The sequence below is a fragment of the Lepisma saccharinum genome, chromosome 25 (assembly GCF_977018435.1).
Source record: "Lepisma saccharinum chromosome 25, izLepSacc3.1, whole genome shotgun sequence".
NCBI classification, from domain to species: domain Eukaryota; kingdom Metazoa; phylum Arthropoda; class Insecta; order Zygentoma; family Lepismatidae; genus Lepisma; species Lepisma saccharinum.
The window spans coordinates 2,192,172-2,213,291 of NC_139253.1; the positions used below are offsets into that span (position 1 = coordinate 2,192,172).

General features: G+C 39.7%; 1 protein-coding gene across 1 annotated transcript in view; it reads right to left on the minus strand.

Moving 5' to 3' along the window:
• The window catches only part of LOC145978988 (uncharacterized), a 106,859-nt gene that overhangs the window by 39,216 nt on the left and 46,523 nt on the right, over positions 1-21,120 (minus strand). Inside the window, exons 11-19 of the mRNA XM_083112047.1 lie at positions 17,105-17,224; positions 12,754-12,867; positions 11,235-11,258; positions 10,009-10,032; positions 8,463-8,486; positions 7,554-7,676; positions 6,653-6,775; positions 5,992-6,114; positions 5,276-5,398 (exon numbers count right to left, since the gene is read on the minus strand). Of these exons, the coding sequence (XP_082968173.1) occupies positions 5,276-5,398; positions 5,992-6,114; positions 6,653-6,775; positions 7,554-7,676; positions 8,463-8,486; positions 10,009-10,032; positions 11,235-11,258; positions 12,754-12,867; positions 17,105-17,224 (798 nt within the window). The remainder of the gene's footprint in view (positions 1-5,275; positions 5,399-5,991; positions 6,115-6,652; positions 6,776-7,553; positions 7,677-8,462; positions 8,487-10,008; positions 10,033-11,234; positions 11,259-12,753; positions 12,868-17,104; positions 17,225-21,120) is intronic.

Here is a 21,120-nt window from a genome sequence, read left to right on the forward strand (position 1 = left end):
CGATGTTTTGAAATGAATAGGTGACTCTGAAAGGATTTTTCATACTGAATTCAAATTTGAAAACCGTTTTGCTCCATCACGTCACAATTTTTCACAAATCGTGAAAATTGAATAGCATATAGGGGTCTATTATGGTATTATTGGGATCATTTGGGGATTATATAATCATATTACAGACACATAGAATAAATAATTTTTGCAAATATAGTAATCAGTGGGACATATATTGAGATTGTAAAATCTATATTATATACTATATTCATGTACATTTTCATTTACACATGTCTAGAAAGAGATATAACATAGTGCATTTCGAATTACTGAGACTCAGGATCAAACTTCATTCTTTTTGACTTTCTGCCTTCCCCGACACCCGAAGTAGGAATATCTCTTTTTAACATCCAACAAAAATCTGCCATCATGGAAACATTCCATCGTCCCTGGTATCTCCGTTCCATCTCTTCTATGTCCTTGTGAAATCTTTCCCCGTGCTCCTCGCTGAAGTGTCCGAGATTACTCGAAAAGAAATCTAGATGTGAGTTAAGGAATTTGAGGCTCATTTTACAACCAAGTTTACATAAATTCGTTAGCAGATTTTTCACAAAATGTTCGTAGTTAACGTGTTTTTCATTGCCCAGAAAATGGGCAACCACCATTTTGAAACTTACCCAGGCATCCCTTTCCGTAGCAGTCATTATTTCTTCAAAATCTGCATCCAACATCAGTTTCCGTATCTGAGGGCCAAGAAAAATACCGTCTTTGAGCTTACCCTAAGTGACGGATGGAAATTTCCTGGCAATGTATTTAAAGCATTCGCCATCTTTGTCTAACGCTTTCACAAACTGTTTCATTATCTCTAACTTAATATGCAACGGAGGAAGCAGTATTTTAGACGACTGAATTAATTGCCGTTGTGTCACATTCTTCTTCCCTGGAGAGAGAGATTCTCTAATTGGCCACGTTTTCACTTTCCAATGATTCTCCCTGTCCCGACTGTCCCATTCGCACAAGAAGCAGGGGAATTTTGTGTTCCCAGCCTGGAGACCCAACAACAAAACTATCACTTTGAAATCTCCACAGACAGACCAACCATGTTCTTCATATTTCACTTTCAGTAGCATGAACCTCAAAGTTTCATAAGTTTCCTTAAGCGACACAGAATATGCAACTGGAATCGATGGGAACACATTACAGTTATTTAACAGAACACCCTTCAGACTAGTCTGTGATGCATCAATGAAAAGTCTCCATTCACTTACATTGTAAGAAATTCCATAAAATTCTATGACTTTCCTTATGTTGTTACAATAAACAAGGTTTTCGTCTTCAGTAAAGTATGGGAGTAGCTCTGTCTCTCGATGCCTGTACCATGAGAAATGTGTTCCTGGAGACAACAGGTTTTTCTTACTCAGTCGGGAACCAAGAAGTTGGGCACTCTCCTTTGGTAAATTTAGGTCTCTTACGAGATCATTCAGTTCATGTTGTGTGAAAGGTTGCGGAGTGCCTGTACTTGTACCAGGACAGAAATCGTCACTGTCATCATAGTGTGCACGTTCAACTTCAGTATCACTTGAAGTGCTGCAATTATCACTACTCGTACGTGGTACAGGTACAGGTACATCTGGCCCATGAGGCACGGGCCTAATGGCCGATTGTATGTTGTTGGGATAGCTCACATTGCTCTTGTTCTTAGCACTGAAACCGCTAACATCTATAGCACAGAAATAGCAGTCATCAATGTGATTTTTTGGTTCCCGCCATACCATTGGTATTCCAAATGGCAATGCTTTCCTCTTGCCACACTTCCACAATCGCAAAGCTTCCACACATGTTTTGCAAACTTCATGCGGGGCCCAGTTTTTGTCCTGATCACCTACTTTAACACCAAAATATTCGTGGTAAGCACACCTCACAAATGTGGTGATACGTTGTCTTTGCCTCTTCATTACATAGCTTCCACAAATGTAACAGAATACATGGGGCGAGTTGAAACACTTCCTGGACGACGACGACATTGTCTCTCGACACAACACAGCACGAACTATCGACAATGACGAAAACTTTATCAAATATTTTGCATTCCCTATTGCTATTTACATATACAATATCTACAATACACTTAACTAAGGTTTTCGGATCACGTAACCTTATACACGGTAAATAAATTAAAAACTGTACTATTTGCATTAGTTGGTATCGAATAACAAAACTTAGAAACAAATTTATTGAATCATTCATTGTTACTAGGCGTCTTCAGCAATTTTGTTAATCATATAATGTAATAAGAGGTGCACTGCCATCTATCGGGAATATTATTAACTTCTAATTTCTGGGCAGGAATTACGATTTATACAACAATGAAGATTTCTAAATAACTGAGGGTGATACAACAAAAACAAGGTCACTTCTGAAATTGACCAGTGTTACCTGGACATCATTATGATCGCCTACTGCCGATTTACTTCTGGGTTGACTGGGCTGCTTCTGTGATTGACGTTCTCCGCTGTTCTTATCTTCATGAAGAAGGGAATTATGTTTCTCGCCGCAGTACTTGCACGATCCTGCCTTGCATCCTGACCTAAATCCCTGGTGATCCGAATGTCCAAGACAATTGAAACAGGTCTTGTTGTCTCGAAGAAATGTGTACTTCTGAGCTATCGTAGCTGCTTTGAAAGAACTACACGCAAACAGCGGATGCTTATTATTCTTCATAGTATAATTGCAATACAGGCATGAAAGAGATACAGTAGAAACATACGATCTTGAAGGAGAAGGATGCGCAGGTGTGTGATCTTGTTGTTTTTGTTGCCAGTAAACTGTGGCTTGAATGTTGATCTATCATTGGAAATTTGGTTTGAATTTCTCTAAAGCCTTGGTTCTGTGCTCTAGAAATTTAAACAAACTGTTAAGAGTGGTGAATTCAGAATCATTCACTTCTAATTCAAAAGCTTTTCGTGTTGTGGCATCAAGCTGAGAAGTCAGATGTTAAACTAGCACTATGTCTGATAGTGACCTATCTTCTGCTAATATTTTTAACGCTGAGATGGAGCTAATAGCTGTGTTTGTGAACGATCGCAATTCGTCTGCGTTTTCTTTCGACACTGGTTTTATATGCAAAATATCATTCACGTGTGAAGCAGCTATGAGACGCTTGTTGTTAAAACGCTCTTGGAGTTGTTTCCACACTACAACGTAGTTGGATGCTGTGATTGGTATGCTTTCAATGATTTGTAATGCCTCACCCTTTAGTGCGACACGTAAATACTGGAATTTCTGAAATATCCAAATTATCATGTATGAGCGTAAAAAATGTGTCTTTGAATGATACCCATTGGGTGTAGTTTCCACTGAAATGCGAAGCTCTATTAATGGCAACTTACTTGAGACTTGCACGAAGCCCTGTGTTCATTTTCCGCGCCATCTGTATTTGAATGGTTTTCCTCAATTAATGTTAGCATCTGCGACTTAAGATCGAAATGTGAAAGTTCGATTGTCTCTCGAACTGCCGTGTGTTCATCGGCTGTGACTTCAAATTCAATATCCTGAATTTCTTCCAGCTTGGGCCATAATGTGTTCAGTTGCTCCAGCCGAACCTTGATCTGTTGAACGTTTAGCGCCTCTGGATCAACACTGCTAATATACGACTGCAATCTCGTTATTTGCCCCTGCAGGCGGCACGTTGCTTTAGAAGATTTGCTAAGTCTGCCATGCCTCAAAGTGGGAGGGACTTAGCAATGCGTTTTGAAATGAAAGGAGAAAATGAGGAAGTATTGAACCAAACACTATTGTACTCACCGATCTGGCATTCTGGACGATCTGGGCATCTGAAGTCCTGGTTAGGCTGCAACACTGCGGTGATCGTTGACACTGACGAGTACTCGAACAGCTGATACACGGTTGCTATGGTTGCTTCCCGCTGTAAGTTTCCACCGCGAAACGAACCGAAAGACCAGTCCTGGGAGGGAACGAAAAACTGCAGTCTAAAAATAACTCGGCAGCACACCACGGGTGGACGACGTCATGCCACTGGTTCCCGACCGCAAATTCCTCGTACACCGCGAGGGGCGAAGGGAGTGGACTGTGAAACGTCACTGACAAGTACAGCGAGTGCGATGTCGGTCGGGAAAGTCCCGATCGTGTCCTTCAGCCTCGTGGAAAATATCTCGCGCGCTACAACGAATGACGTAATGTTTTTAATAACTTGTAGTTACTGTACTTGAAAATAATGTTTGCACAACACAATGTCACTAAAATCACTGATGGTAACGTACCTCATGTTGAATACAAAGGAGATCGCGGCCTGCGGAGGACCATAAACGAATGAGTTTGCGGCCCGGTAGGACCCTGATTGTCTCCCTGGAATGTATTGTATCACCATAGAGCTGAGTTCACCGCGATCTTCTTGAGGTGTAAAGAAAATGCAGGCACTTACTAAAAATTAAAACGATGTAGTATAATAAATATGTACACATAACACGTAATTACACTGTCCTGCACTCGTGCCTCAGTAAACTGTGTATATGAAGTTGGAAGCCGGTGCTACAATAACACGTCACTAGTTCTTCACTGAATGATATCAGCACTGTAATGTTCCTGTCATACTGAACTACATATCACTGCACTTCACTGATATGCCGAATGAGACGTAGCAACGTTAGGCTTACGTTTTCTTAATGAATATCTGTAACGCGGTGACTTTCGCCTGCTGCCGGAATGACTTCTGCACGAACACTGGCGGAAGTAAGCTACCGCGCAAAGATGGTGGAAACTAGGCACCGCACCCGATATGAACTGACCAATGGGAGTGCAGGTTTCTTAAAGAATTGGATATACACAAAATAAACAATTGAAGTTATATAGAAACAAATGCATAGCAAAATGAGAAAGAGAAAAGTTCTGTTATATGCGAATATAAGAAAATATAAAAAAAAAAAAGATATATGGTGGTTAGTTTTTATAAATAAATCTTTAACAGTATCAAAGATGGGCTTTTATATCACAGCAGAAACTAAATTCCGGTTCACTTTGAGTTCTAAATCGCCAATAATTTATGACACTTACATAGCAATTTAAGTGTTGCAAAGTAACTGTAAAAGTAAGTGTACAAGTAAATGTTTAAACGTTACTTCTGTCGTAAAAAAGAAGCTCACTTACAGTTACTCACTTTCAAAAGTAACTAGTTACAGTTACATTTTCTCAAAAAAGTAACTGTTACTTGTAACTTAGTTACTTGTAACTAGTTACTTCCAAACACTGATATATACAATTTACTTACCGCAAATAGCATTGTCTTCATCAGATCCATCTTCACAATCTGCAAATCCATCACACACTCTATCCTCTTGGATGCACTCTCTACTGGACTTACACTGGAATTCGTGAGGCCGACAACCAGGTCCTATGGAAAAGGAAATATTATAATCCACCTTTATTTGCAAAATGTAAACATCTTGGTTTGTGGAAAAATAAATTGTTAAAAAGACACATTCCCACAATTGATCCGTACAACAATGGACATGTACTTAAGATTACAAAGTGTCTAAGGAACCTATTCAGATGAACGCATCAACAGCCAAGTGGAACCTGTTCGGATGAACGACTCCAGTTCCGCATGGAACCTGTTCGGATGAACGTATCCAGTTCCGTACGGAACCTTTTCGGATGAACGCCTCCAGTTCCGCATGGAACCTGTTCGGATGAGCGCCTCCGCTTCCGCAAGAAACCTGTTGCGATGAACGCCTTAACTTCAGAATGGAACCTGTTCGGATGAACGCCTAAGCTTCACCATGGAAGCTGTCCGGATGAATGCCTCCACTTCCGCATGAAAACTTTCCACTACCTCGATTCGCGTCTCATCAAACCAATGTTCTGTGGCAGGCTGATTGCGAGCCTCGGAACTGCTTAAGCATCATTTGAATGAAAAACTAAATCATCCGTTCGTAAAAATAACAGTACAAAGCTCTCGGTATAGGCTATATACAATTTACTTACCGCAAATAGCAATGTCTTCATCAGAACCATCTTCACAATCTGGATATTCATCACACACTCTCTTCTCTTCGATGCACTCACCACTGGTCTTACACTGGAATTCGTGAGGCCGACAACCAGGTCCTATGGAAAAGGAAATATTGTAATCCACTTTTATTTACAGAATTTAAACATCTTGGTTTGTGAAAAAATAAATTGTTAAAAAAACACATTCCCACAATTGATCCGTATAACAATGGACATGTACTTAAGATTACACATTGCCTGAGGAACCTATTCGAATGAACGCATCAACAGCCGCGTGCAACCTGTTCGGATGAACGCCTCCACTTTCGAAAATAACCTGTTCGGTTGAACGCCTCCAGTTCCTCATGGAATATTTTCGTGTGAACGTGTCCACTTCCACATTGAACCTGTTCGTGTAAACGCCTTCACTTCAGCATGGAACCTGTTCCGATGAATTCCTCTACTTCCGCATGGAGACCTGATCGGATAAACGCTTCCACTACCGCGAATCGCATCTCATCAAACCAATGTTCTGTGGCAGGCTGATTTCGAGCCTTGGAACTGCCTAAGCATCATTTGAATGAAAAACAAAATCCTCCGTTAGTAATAATAACAGTACAAAGCTCTCGTTATAGGCTATATGCAATTTACTTACCGCAAATGAAAATGTCTTCATCAGATTTATCTTGACAATCTGCATGTCTATCACACACTTTATCCTCTTCGATACACTCTCTACTGGTCTTACACTGGAATTCGTGAGGCGGACAACCATGTCCTATAGAAAAGGAAATATTAAAATCCACCTTTATTTGCAGAATGTAAACATCTTGGTTTTTGAAAAAATGAATTGTTAAAAATACACATTCCCACAATTGATCCGTATAACAATGGACATGTACTTACGATTGCACAGTGCCTAAGGAACCTATTCTTATGAACGCATCAACAGCCGCGTGCAACCTGTTCGGATGAACGACTCCAGTTCCGCATAGAACATGTTTGGATGAACGTCCCCAGTTCCGTATGCAACCTGTGCTGATGAACACTTCCACATATGAAAGGAACCTGTTTGTATGAACGCTTCCACTTACCAAAGGAACCTGTTCGGATGAACGCCTCCAGTTCCTCATGGAACCTTTTCGCGTGAACGTCTCCAGTTCCGCATGGAACATGTTCGGATTATCGCCTCCAGTCCCGCATGGAGCATGTTCGGATGTACGCCTCCAGTTCCGCATGGAACCTGTTCGGATGAACGGCATCCCTTCATCATGGAACCTGTTCATATGAACGCCTCCATTTCAGCATGAAACCTGTTCGAATGAACGCCATCCTTTCAGCATGGAACCTGTTCGAATGAATGCCTCCACTTCTGCGTGGAACCTGTTCGGATAAACGCTTCAACGCGATTCGCGTCTCATCAAAATAATGTTCTATGGCAGGCTGATTGCGAGCCTTGGAACTGCCTAAGCATCATTTGAATGAAAATCGAAATCATCCGTTACTAATAATAACAGTACAAACCTCTCGTTATAGGCTATATACAATTTACCTACCGCAAATATCAAAGTTTTCATCAGATCCATCTTCACAATCTTTATATCCATCACACACTTTATCCTCTTCGATGCACTCTCCACTGGTCTCACACAAGAATTGGTGAGGCGGACAACCACGCTCTATTGGAAAAAAAAACATGCATCTTCATTTCCAATATAAATCAATTCAACTGGTTTTGAAATGGTGTTTAAGTCAACTTTGTGCACAGTAAGACTAATCGAGACTGGGCCTACAGTTTTTAAGTGGGGTCCGAAACACTATGTACCTCCATCGGGTATCGTGTATCATGTGAATTCAAATAAGTGTGTCCTTTGACAAAATTCCTGACCATGCTAATAAGTCAATGTCCAAGTTCGTTTTGCAGCCATGGTCGTCTTGTAGGTAGGATATCTGACTGCCATGCAGGTGTCCTAGGTTCGAATCCTGGGTGGTTTCAATTGTGGTATTTGTCCACCTTTGTCTCTGCATAAAGTGGCTCCGGGGTTCACCCAGAATCAAAAACAGGGGAACCTTGAGCCAACCATATGAGGCAACCCGTCACGTCAATGTTTGGGCCCTTACGTCAACATCATCCCCCCTCCCCATGTGCCAGCATGCAACGTGCACAGAGAATTTTACCTTGTTTTTATTCGAACTTTTATGACCACCAGGAGCGGTTCACGAGGATGGGGACGGTCGTCTTTAAAATCTCTGTCTAGATACAATTATTCAATATCATTTCTCACAATAATAATATAATTTCTTGGGTCCGAGTGATTTTACAAAATTCCATGGCTTTTCCATAAATTTCCTACTCGAGAAAATTTCCTGTTCTACCAATGTTTGGAACTCTCCTTCTAGTTCCCAATTGATACTGGTTAAATATACTTCAAATGTCAATAAAACACTAAATGTGGTTCACTTACCCTCAGTTGAAATAGAAGATTCATCTGTAACGATGTGAAACACATAACATAAAATATTATTGAATATTATATTTTTTGTGGACATGGTTTTGGCTAGTGTAAAAAGCTGCAAATTCAAACTTTTACTACAAAATTCCAAATGAGATTAAAGAACAAATCCTTCTAATATCAAATTATGAACAACAAATACAAATTGTTTAATTTAACCACTTGACAAAAAACAGTTTTCTTCATTACATGAATATTTATTCGAAACTAAATGTTATTCTCTTCACTACACTTAGCCACCATTAGGGGATTAAACGAGAATATTTTCAACCCCATGTTGCAAGTTCAATTAAGAAATTATAGGTTTATTTGACCTTATAGAATTTTTTACTTTATGCGATAAGTTATAATTCATGACCTTGTTGTTATCCGAGCATCTAATACGTGCTTAATATAAACACCGTAATTGTCAACATATATTGTATGCCCAAAATGTCATGGTGCCGTCACCTGTGGTGGAGTGGATAGCACATCGCGCTACGATGCCAGGAGTCCCGCGTTCGAATCCCGGCCTGGGTATGGATGATTGTAAGTGTCCATTTATCAATTTCATCATGTCATCAATCATCACCATCTTTTCAAATTAGGCAAACGTGGCACAAAAGCGAAGTAAAATAAAACATATCAATCAATCAAAAATTTAATCTTGTGATACAATGGTACATTACAGTTTAAACTTAAAACTACTTGATACAATTTATCGTTCCCAAGGTATTAGGTAAAAAGTTTAGAAGTCTTATGTTATTCCTAACATAGCAGGAAGCAGAGAAAGGAATGCGGAATAAGGAATTACGCAAACGTTAGGTTAGTGACTTGAGAGACGGCTATGGAATGAGCGTTGGAATCGTGAGGGAGCGAGAGCAGTTGGCGAGAATACGAGAGAGAGAGAGAGTAAGGGCTGCGGATTGTGAGAGAAAGAGAGAGAGAGAGAGAGAGGGAGAGAGAGAGAGAGAGAGAGAGTGAAGGGAAGTGGGAAACGATTATTGGACAATGGTGCGTGAACAGATTGAATTCTGACAGGAAGGTCAGACAAGTGACAATTGAGAGAACAAGTGTGGAAATAATCTTCATCTATTTGTGAGGCAAGTGTTATCCTCTTCTTACCAATATCCATATCGGTTCAGTCATGGAGAATACAGAAATCCAATTATTGCACTTGTGAATTATTTTGCCATTCCTTTGAATGTAACCTCTCACATACATCATACTTTAAGCTAAGCTAGTGATAACCATCTGAAAGATGAATGATGAATAACTATATCACCCAATCGAAGGTGCAAGGTTCTTGGTTCGATCCAAACGCAGTTTTAACATTGCGTTACGTGGTGGAGGCTGATTTGGGCTTCTCATCCATTTTTCGCAAATGCGATGAAAAAATATAGCGTTACGTGAAGTACTGTGATTTTCATCTATTTCATCCCGAAATATGATGAGAATAATAGATCCTTTGCAGCTAAATGATTTAGAATTCAAATATCTAAATAAGGTGATAACTAACCTTCAGTTGTTTTCGAGGACTCATCTGTAAAATAGAACAGCAAGGGTAAACAAAATATTTTTTCAATACTGTTATTATGTTATGTACTGCGTACTATTATATGTATTCATTTGTTGTATAATAAATTTTTATATTATTGTATAATTATATTGAACACAGAAAAGCCCCGTACGAAAAATTCTAAACTTAGAAATATCCTTCTTGGAACCAGTAAACACTTACGGATCCCAAATATATATGGTCTGTAACTCATGAAAATTAACTTGCTGAATAAAACAAATTATGTTCAGAATATACTTCCTCATATTGTTCACGTTAGGCTAGTGAATTATTTGTAGTAAGCACAGAGTTGCCAACTAGAGCTGGTCGTGGGATTTGGGACATTAGGGTTGCCAAACGTGGCGAATTATCCAACATGCAGAGATTTGAAGTGTGTTGATAGCTTTCATACAAAGAAGGATTGTGTATGTAAAATTAAATATGGGCACGAATATCACAATTACGTTGCATTGAAGTTTACATCGACGTTTGATTGATTGAATTAGCTTATTGCACTCGCTTTTCTTCCACTTTGGCTAATCGCGACGATGGGAATGAATTCATATGGTGAGCTGGATGAAGGAACAATCACAAACGCACCTGGAAGACAACACAATTCTTAAGAGGATTATTTTGACTGCTGGTCTTGGCGCCGGAGCTCCATTGGTCTCCAAGATTGCAGTTATCAGAGTTGCATACTACGAGGAGGATAGTTTTGCTTTTGTGTCCCTTCGCGGAAGGCCACGTGCATTTGATCCAGGGTTGTTGAAGGTCCAGGAATCCATAAATTCTAACGGGTACTATATGATTCCGCAACAGAACAGGGACATTTTTCTCGCACAACATAAATTCGGTCCGAGTCTAGTATTGTTTCATTTCAATATGGAACTTGCACCGGATTTAAATTGATCCGAAAAAAGGTTCCATAGCCGAATTGAAATACTTTACAGATAAGGTTGTTTACGGTCCAAAACCCATTTGCGCTTGCTGATATTTCTCTCCTGGACAGGAATTGAATTTATTTAAAATTCCTGCACCTTTAACAACCCTGATTTGAACAATACTCTGTCCACACAGATTGCTATCCAAGTATTGTAAAAACGGAAAACCGAGAGAAAGAGAGAGAAGGGGGGGAGTAAGTTTCAGAGAAAATTGAAAGATGTAAACAGAATTATTGTATTCCTTACCTACAGATATATCTGCAGATTGACCTGCAAAATAAAACAATAAGCTTAAACAATCAGGTAAAATATTATTGAATAACTTCATTCTTCTCCACATAATGTACAGTCGTAGCGATCCCATTGACATCCAATGGGATTGTTACAATTCAGAAGTGTCTGTGACCGTACTTGTGTATAATCAATTGCTAGAACTATCATTACAGAATATTTTTCTTATAAATGTATTTACATTATTCTTATTCGGCGTCGCCTTTTGCCACTTTAGACTAATTGCAACGATGAGGATCAAGTTCGGTTAGATTAAATCATTGCCGAGACACTCACATAAACAGTATGACCATGCTAGAATTAGAATTAGAGACGTAATTTCAAAATCGTAAGCGTTCGGCTACTTAGGCGACATTGTTCAGAAAAGTTTTTAAATAAATACTTAAAGTGCAACTGATTCGATGCAACTATTAGGAATTTCTTCCTCGACAGGTATGTGGATTCAAACAAGTGTGTCCCATGACTTAGTAACATGATCAGGAATTTTGTCAATCAAAGTTTGTATTGCAGCCATGGTGGGATAGTCGGTTGGGCGTCTGACTGCCACGAGGGAGACCTAGGTTCGATTCCAGGGTGGTTTAAAGTGTGGAATTTTTCCAGCTTTGTCTCTGCATAAAGTGGCTCTGGGGTTCACCCAGAATCAAATACATGAGTACCTGGAGGCAACCCTACGAGCTAACATCACGTCACCTGGCCGATATCGAGAGTATGTGGTGCCCTACGTCAATATCATCCTCCCTCCACATGTGCCTTCATGCAACGTGAACGGAACATTTTACATTACTTTTATTCGAACTTCTATAAACTGACTGGGTACTAGTTTCCGTGCAGACGAATTGAAGCCAACCCCCAAACGAAGTTATCAATACATCATCCCCATCTAAACGCTCCACCTACCCCACAACCCTACCTTCTTTAACCACTCAAACCATTAACTGTTCTGGATTCCAGAATGCTTTTCCTACCTATTTATATATATATAACATACCCAAAATAACCATAGTTAGATAACTAAAACCAACCATAAACTAACGTAAATAAACAATTCTTTGCAATACACCTGTTCCGGTCACCAGAACGAGTTAATACAATAATATAAATTTGAAATTACCAATGTATGTAGCTATAGGAAACGCCATTTTTTTTTAAAAAAAATATTTTCTTATGTAGTTATCTATTAAATTGAAAATAACGATGAAGTAAAGAAAGAGAATAAAAAGCGAGGAACCGTTAAATTCAGAGAAACTGACTTTGTGGTTTATTTAAAGGTACCAGGACATTCGTGTAGAGGCGGGCTATTTCTATAAACTATTCAAATATAAAAAAGAAATAGATTGTGTCCCTTTTCTGTAAATTAACAGGTAGACTGTTAAATTTTAACGTTAGAATATTACATTGTAGTTGTTTTGTCAACTTCTGACAGCTCACAGTCACACAGTAAAAGTAGTTTAGCTTGTTACCCCTTCACACTTACTGCATTCTTCTTCACATATCCTCTCAGAGTAGAACAAGTGATGACCAACACATCCTTGTCGATGACTTCGCTCTCTGACGCAACTTCCTTCATCACATCGGAAACACACTCTACCTGGAACGAAAACAAAAATTTTACTATCTCCCTAGCCTTCTGAAAAACGAAGGTTTACGGCTGCAGCAACACAATCCTTTCACCTGACTAATCTGGGCAAGATCAATCGAATCTTTTCCATCCTTACGGATTTCCTGCTGGTCCATCTCAACGTTATCTCTCCATCTTCGTCTTGGCCTTCCTACCGTCAGGTTTCCCAACAAGAATCCTGTAAACTCTTCTTTCCTGGTTCAGGTGGGGTTCACCCAGCCTCTATAAATGGGGTATATGTGGGAAGGGGGATGAGGCGGTCGGAGCTTGGTGCTGATCATATTAACATGAATGGTCGAAATCGGGAATGCGTGGGGCCCTACATCTATGCCCCTTCGAACGTACCTACAACGTTCAACGAATAATGTCAACACTTTGGCGAAGAACGCTAGTTGCTGAAGAATGAACCACATGACCACATTTCTCCGACTGGGACATGCAAGGTGTTCTTTATGTGGATTGTTTTGGGAAAGGGTCATGATAAATGCCCAGCATTCATCTATAGCCGAAATGCACTCCGGAGCTTTTCACCCATGTTCTTACACTCCGGACTTAGCCCTCGGTGATTAACGGATTTTTTTGAGCTGCTTAAAGAGCATACGAGAGGGAAGAAATTGAAGACAGATGAAGGACTGACAAAAGATGTTCTGCAGTGGCTACGACAGCAGGCAACTTCCTTCTTCTACGCCAAGGGACTCAAGGAACGGACACGATGACAGTAGTACCTGAATGCTCAAGGGTGTTTCTTTGAAAAACTTAGGGGGAAGGAGGGTACTCGCGGACAGAGGGTAGCCGCGTACAGTATATGTTTTCGTGAATTGCGATGAGATGACAGCACCTATTTATCACTAAGACTTCCCTCCACTAGAGATTACGTGGCGTTTCAGTTGATTTGAATGTGGTCACGCCAGTGCATTTTGTGTTTTCGTTGAAGACTACAACCTCCACAGATAATATTTACGAGCATCTGACAGGTCTCTTGGTAAGTGAAACTCTACTAGACAGTAACAGTTTACAAGGTATGATGTATGTTCGTAAAATGCCGTATGACGTAACCCTGTAGTGACGTCATGTTAGGCTCTGAGTATGTGTGAAACGTGTGTGGCGGGTACCCGTGGACAGGGCGAAAAGGGGTAGCCCCGGACAATGCTGCATTGAGCCTATAGTTAGGCTTACTTCAGTAACAGTGTCGTTTTCAGGCACTGAACATGAGAAAGATTCCAAAATTCAAAGGAAGGACTATAACCCAGGGTTCGTGGTCCGAGGATACCATGAAACCAGCAGTGGATCATGTATTACAGTCGAGAATGGGTGTAAGAGGAGCAGCAGAGTATTTTAGCCTAGCTAAAAGTTCTATTCAAGACTGACTGAACAAAATCAAAAGTGGAAATGAATGTAATATGCGACCTAGACTCTGACAAGAAATTCAGCAAGAAGAGAAGAACGTGCAAAAAAAGGAAATCTCGAGAGGAGCGAAATATTAGCATCCAAGCCCTTTTAAAGCGGCTTTGGAGCAGAAGATCCAAGCAAAGAGCAATGGTAAGCTGTGAACTGTTCCCTCAATCTCGGCCCATCCAAACCACAAAAGAAGAAAGGAAAGAGGATCACAACTCTACCAGTCACTCAGGTGGAGAAGACTGTGTGAATTATTTGTTCTGAAACCTTCGAGGAAGACTGGATTCAATGTTCTCAATGTAAAGGTTGGGCACATGTAGAGTGTCCTGGAGTAGAGCCACTTGATATTTACTTTATTTGTGATGTTTGTGTAACCAATTAACAATGATTTTGCAACCTTTTTTGCTGTCCGGGGCTACCCACCACTTATTGTTTGTGTAACAGAACAAGAACTTTTTTCTAACCCATTGTTTGAGTTTGCATTTCAACTATTGATTGCAGTTTAGCAGCATATGTATAAATCATGTTCTATATCAGATAAATAGAAACAATTACGTTGATTTTGATATCTCAGTTGCCACATACTGTGATTTTTCCTTAAGTGTCCATCGCTACCCACCTCTCCCCTGCATAGTTTGGTGCTTGTAGAACTTACCAATTTAATCTATAAATAAAACTCTCCGTCGATCTTGAACGACCCTTGCGAGAACAGGAGCACGGAGGTAACTTAAATTAATGATTTTATTTGAGTACCGAGAGGTCACAGGTTCAAGGCATTTCTCCATAATTTTCTATTAAGGCACATCAGGATGTTTTCTAAGGTGAATAAATGAAATTTTAGCAACGGAATCAACACAATTTCTAGTTTTGTGAACGCTGGGTTGTCTGGAAATTGTCATAACAAGGAAGGGTGTCAATGTGTGAAGCGTTCATGCGTAACCAAATGGTTGTCGTTGTCGGCTTTGGTGCGACCGGTTCTGAGCCGGATTCCCGGCGTGAGCCCACGAACTTTCGGTGTTGGCCCAGTGTCGTGAGGACAAATGGAGAGTGACTTTAAAAAGAACGGAAACGATCAGTCAGAAAACTCGATGATGCGCGGCCACATGTTACCAAATGAAAAAGGAGCTGACATCATGGAACTTAGAGCTGATTTTTGTTTAGTTAAAGTGTAAAAAAATTCCAGGATTTGATTCTTATTGGGACATACCTCATTGACTCGTAATTCACTTTGATCTGAGAATAAAGTCCTGACAGACGCATAAAGTGGGCTTACATTTAGCAAAGCAACGAATTGTATCAGATGGTAACAAGCCATATAACATTTCAGTGGTTAATTTACGATCTGATACAAATTTACGTTCCAATTATGCCACTCTTAGCAAATCGTGAAATATATGAATCAAAAGCGACCGTAGGGGGTGGCCAGGGAAAGAAAGTATCCCATCCCCCTCTGAGATATCTGAAGATACTTCATATAATTCATACTTTTCATAAGTTTTGAAATTGTAGTGTGAAAACATGAATGAAGGGTGTCGTAAAATACATCAGATTATATGCCTATGCAAATTCCCCTAGTGCGGGGGATGCTTTCATAAGTAATAATATCTTGTATATTAGTATTAGAATTTCTCATAAGGGAGTTTCAGATTAAATTAGCACGTAAGATTCATCTTCGAACTTCGTTACATAGGGGGAGCTTTCCAAACAATGCCATAAAATTTATAGTTCGCCAACTTTTCTCTTATGATAATTCGTCCTCATTAAAAATGTACAGGGTGTCCACAAAGTCCCGCTACCATTACAATGAAACATAGCTCCTAAACTATATGAGATAAAGACATGCGGTTTTTTGCAACGTGTTCTACAGCTCTCAAAGTTGTAATAAGTAGTGGTATTTTATTATTATTATTTTAATTTTTATTGTTTTTTTTTTGTTTTTTTTGCAGATTATGTTGTGAGCGACAATGACGACAGCAAAGGGTGATATTCTCTGATGAAGCCACTTTCCATGTGTCTGGACATGTTAACCGCCATAACGTTCGGATATGGGGTTCTGGAAATCCTCACGTCATTCGTGAACATGTTTGAGCTATCCCGAAACTGAACATTTGGTGTGCTCTTATGCATGATAATCGGCCCATTTATCCTTGCCGAGGACACGGTTACAGGGGCTAATTAATTACTACGACATGATTCATGAATACCTACTCCCTCAGGTGTTGGAACTGCAGCCAAACATAATCTTCCAGCAAGATGGAGCGCCTCCTCATTGGTCTCTAGATATGAGGGACCTTTTAGATAGACATTCCCCTGGGAGATGGATTGGCCGCGGTGGACCAATCTCCTGGCCACCGCGCTCCCCTGATATCACCCCCTTGATTTTTTTTTATCCGGGGGTACGTCAAGGATCGTGTCTACGAAACCCCTGTTCCAGATCTTGTCACACTTCGTACACGGATTGCAGAAGTTCTCGAACAGGTTGATGCTGCAGCGTGTATGGATGGAGATCGAATATCGTCTCGACGTCCTGAGGGCAACTAACGGGGCGCATTTGCAAGTGTTGTAATTGTAAATAAAACTCTGAGAGCTGTAGAACACGTTGCAAAAAACTGCATGTCTTTATCTCATATAGTTTAGGAGTTAAGTTTCATTGTAACGGTAGCAGGACTTTGTGGACACCCTGTACATTACTCGTTATGAAGGAAACCAAATAGAAGGAAAACAGCTCATGTATTGTTCTAAGTTTTGCATGAAACAGAAGTATTTGTAAATGAAATGTATTGCTGTGTAGTGTGTGCAAATGTTTACTCACCACATTCAGCCCTACATGTCTTCATGCTCGGATACAGGTAATTCTTGCTGCAACTCCCCGACTGGATTTCCGAAGATCTGCACCGCCCTCGTATACAGTCGAAGCATTCTCTTTGGCCTCCTGAAAAACACCAACGCTAGCAGAATCCATATAGTAAGGCTGCAAGGCACATGCAGTGAGTTTTTGTTATGGCAGTGGCCATATTTAGAACTTCGATTTATGATGTAATTAATAATTTTGTACCGCCACCATAAAAGAAATACTTGTGTCTAAGTATGACGTCATAATTTGTGTGACACAATATTGTAATCTGTTTCAATGGTTATTGACTAACCTTAAAAAATTTCAGTTCATGTTGCTAGGTGAAACTTCGTGTTGGTAAATCTAGGTGATTAGAAAGAGGATGCAAGTTGATTTAAAAATGTATAATTTAGTTAGCGTAATCAAGCAAAAGATTTTCAAAATTAATGCAGAACCAGAATTTTATTTGTGAGTGCATATTGTAAGAAATTAACATCAGCGGAAGTTTGATGGAGTCCTGACTTTGTAGCTTATGATTTGTTTTCTTCATCTCACGTCTGATGTGCTCTCGTAATAGCCTTGAACGTCTTGTGTTCTCCGCAAAGGAGTAAATATAAGTTTATCTAGATTGATAAAGACAGGGCACGTAACTCTAGAATTCTCAAACCCGAAGGTTTCTTTCCGAAGCAACATCGCTCGATCTCCCTTCCGAAGTTCCCGGGTCCGAGTCCCAGGCTGAACATATGTCTCCTTTCATGAATTTCATCTACTCATCCTAGCCGCGATTTCACAAAAGTGACAAGAAAACGACGCTAAATAACAAGAACACACATATCTGTGCTTCAGGACTTAACTTTCATTTTTTATAAAACCCCTCTCCATCTATGCACTCGAAACGTTTAACGCTAACGCAGATTTAACCTGGCTGGTTACACGAAGAAACTTTTTCTACTTCCTTCTATGTAATTTGCAGGTTTCTTGACACACACATAATCAACAGTCGTAGTTCCTTGTACTACATGTACACACTGGCGTACACAGGTTTCTTTATCAAACGGGGCTTGAATTGTAAAGGAGGATAGTACACTTCTGTTCACATAAAGTGGCACACTCGTTTGAGTTGGTTCAGCTTCGAAGCCGATTGTGTGTGGCAGTACAGCAGAAGTAAGTGTTCGGAAAAATGCAGTGTTGCTTACTATCAAACATTTTAACCACATGCAGGGAATTTTGAGTTACGCTTGGACTCAAAGAAAAGGGCTAACAGAAAGATTGCAGCGTAAATATTAATTAACTGTGTCAACGTCTGCAATGAAAGTAACGTAAATGCAAAGAATTCGTGAAAAAAATATTTTAAAAAAAACGCATTTTTGAAGAAGTGGTTATCACAGTGCGTTAGAATGCGAGGGCCGCGGGTTCGAATTTGGCCTGAGCACGGGTGTTCTTTCTGAGTCTCTCTTCATCGTTGCGAGTAGCCAAAAATAAAAGAGAAGCAACACTAAATAAAGAAAAGAAAAAAACTCAATTAGAATAAGCGAGACGGAAATAGTGCTGTTGTAATTCCTGAAAATGATGCAAAAAATATATATTTTTTTGTTCGGAAGAAGTGTTATCCTAGCCCGGGATAAGGCTTGAAAAATATATAAATTCCATCCCCATCCACAGAATCGGCACTGAACATGCGTTGGGAAAAAATAATAGAAATCCAAAGAAAGAAGAGTTTATGTCACAGCCAGGGAGGCACATGAGAGAAAGTACCCCCCCATACACACACACAAGTCATCCAGGCTATTAACAATGAGTCAATGGTTTTCCTCTTATTTAACTTTAGCAGTAAATGGATTTTTTTTTAATAAAAATTCTTGGGCATTCGTTTTTTTACACGTGCAAGTTGCGCAATGGAGCACAAAAATAGTGTGGTGACTCTCGTAAAATCAGCACCGCCTGAATGAATGTCTCCGTAGATTCCAGAATAATGACTCTTCTTTTTTTAAATAGATAGTTTAAAAATAATCTAATATATAAAAATGTATGTGTGTATGTATGTTTGTTCCGGCATAACTTTGGAACGCCTGGAGTGATTTCAACCAAACTTGGTATGCGTATCACTTGCAACCTGGGAAGAAATACTGTGGGGGTAAGACACCCATGACACCCCCGGGGGTGGGGGTTGTAAGGGGGTGACATGCAAAAATAATCGAAAACTACCCATATTAGTGAGGAATCCATAGTTTTCGGGGTCGCTGATCTGAATGGTGGCACTCCGAATGCCTTTCAACTCCGAGACACCCCTGGGGATGGGGAGTGGGAAGGGATGACATGTAAATATAATCGAAAACGACCGATATTAGTGTGGAATCCATCCTTTTCGAGGACGCTAGGATGAATAGTGACACTCCCAATGCCGTTCAACTCCGAGACACCCCTGGCACTGATAGGGGTGGGAGTGGGAAGGGGGTGACATGTAAAAAAATTCTGTTTTCTGTATTCTCATTGGAACAAACATAAACATCCACATCCGAAACAAACTAGAATCCGGGACCCCTGACATTTAGTGCGTGGTGCTAACCACTCCGCCACGGATGTTGACCTGAGCTACTGCGACTTCAACATTTGTATTTATTATCATTGTTGTTCTTAAGGAATGTCCATTGGAGTGGGGGGATAAAGAAAGAGTGAGAGATATCACACACGTAGAATATATTGTAAGGGAGGTCTTTTTCGCATAAAGGGCGTGTCAGAGAGAAATAAATTTTGTTGTACAATTTCAAGTGTTTATGAACCAGAAAATTATAAAAATTATAATGTAGAAGCCTATAATTGTGCGTTATCAATGAAGGTGAAAATGGCATTTTAAACTTACTCCTTCAGTTCTCTCCGGGAGGATTACGTAAACAAGCAAGAATGATGTCTAGGGTCTTCCTGATTCGTTAGTTTGCCACTTGAGTGTTGTAATTCACTGTTGTATCAATAATAATGGTGAGATCTGTTGTATCTGTTATTTCAAGAAAATGGATTCTCATTTAAATCTTAAACGAATAGCACTTATAAAAATATATTACTTTTTTCAAAATATCCAGAAATGCAGAATAAACGTAAATAAGCGAATTCTAACCGGAAATATTTTTACTTTCATTTTCAAATTATCAGAAACTGAGATAAATTAAATCACATGAAAACAATTACATTGTTTTCCATTCACCATTCATATGTGCATTTGCTAGCTCCCGCCTTCTTCACTTTCGCTTATACAACAGTATCGTTGAATTCTTTCGTAAAAACACTGAAATATTGCAGTACGTTCTTTTTCAGCTTAATCCGATATTATAGCAAAGGAAGAAACTATTGGATGCTGCTTACAGAAGGGGGGAAGTTATAAGGTCACTGAGAAACGAACTACAGAAACAAGAGACACTTCACAGCACACAACTGACAATGGTAAACTGTCAGCAATAGGAAGGAATTCTCCTCCTAGAAGCTTATCTTCCCGCTTCTGAGAAATACATCCCTCTTCCGAGGTGTGTATATCGCTTTGGAATTCAGGTCTACCAAACGAAAGATGAAACATATGATAAACCTTCAAATTCCTGGCACCTGGCTGGAGCCTACCTACTGACCACCGCCAGGAGACAAATTTACTACAACAACTTTCTCTTTTCTTCTTCATCTATTGCTTGCAAGAATTAATGTATCAAAGGATGAGCTTTTATATCACAGCAGAAACTAAATTCCAGCTCACTTTGAGTCCTAAATCGCCAATAATTTATGACACTTACATAGCAATTTAAGTGTCGCAAAGTAACTGTAAAAGTAAGTGTACAAGTAACTGTTAAAACTTTACTTCTATCGTAAAAAGTAACTCAGTTACAGTTACTCACTTTTAAAAGTAACTAGTTACAGTTACTCACTTTTAAAAGTAACTAGTTACAGTTACTCACTTTTAAAAGTAACTAGTTACAGTTACTCACTTTTAAAAGTAACTAGTTACAGTTACTCAC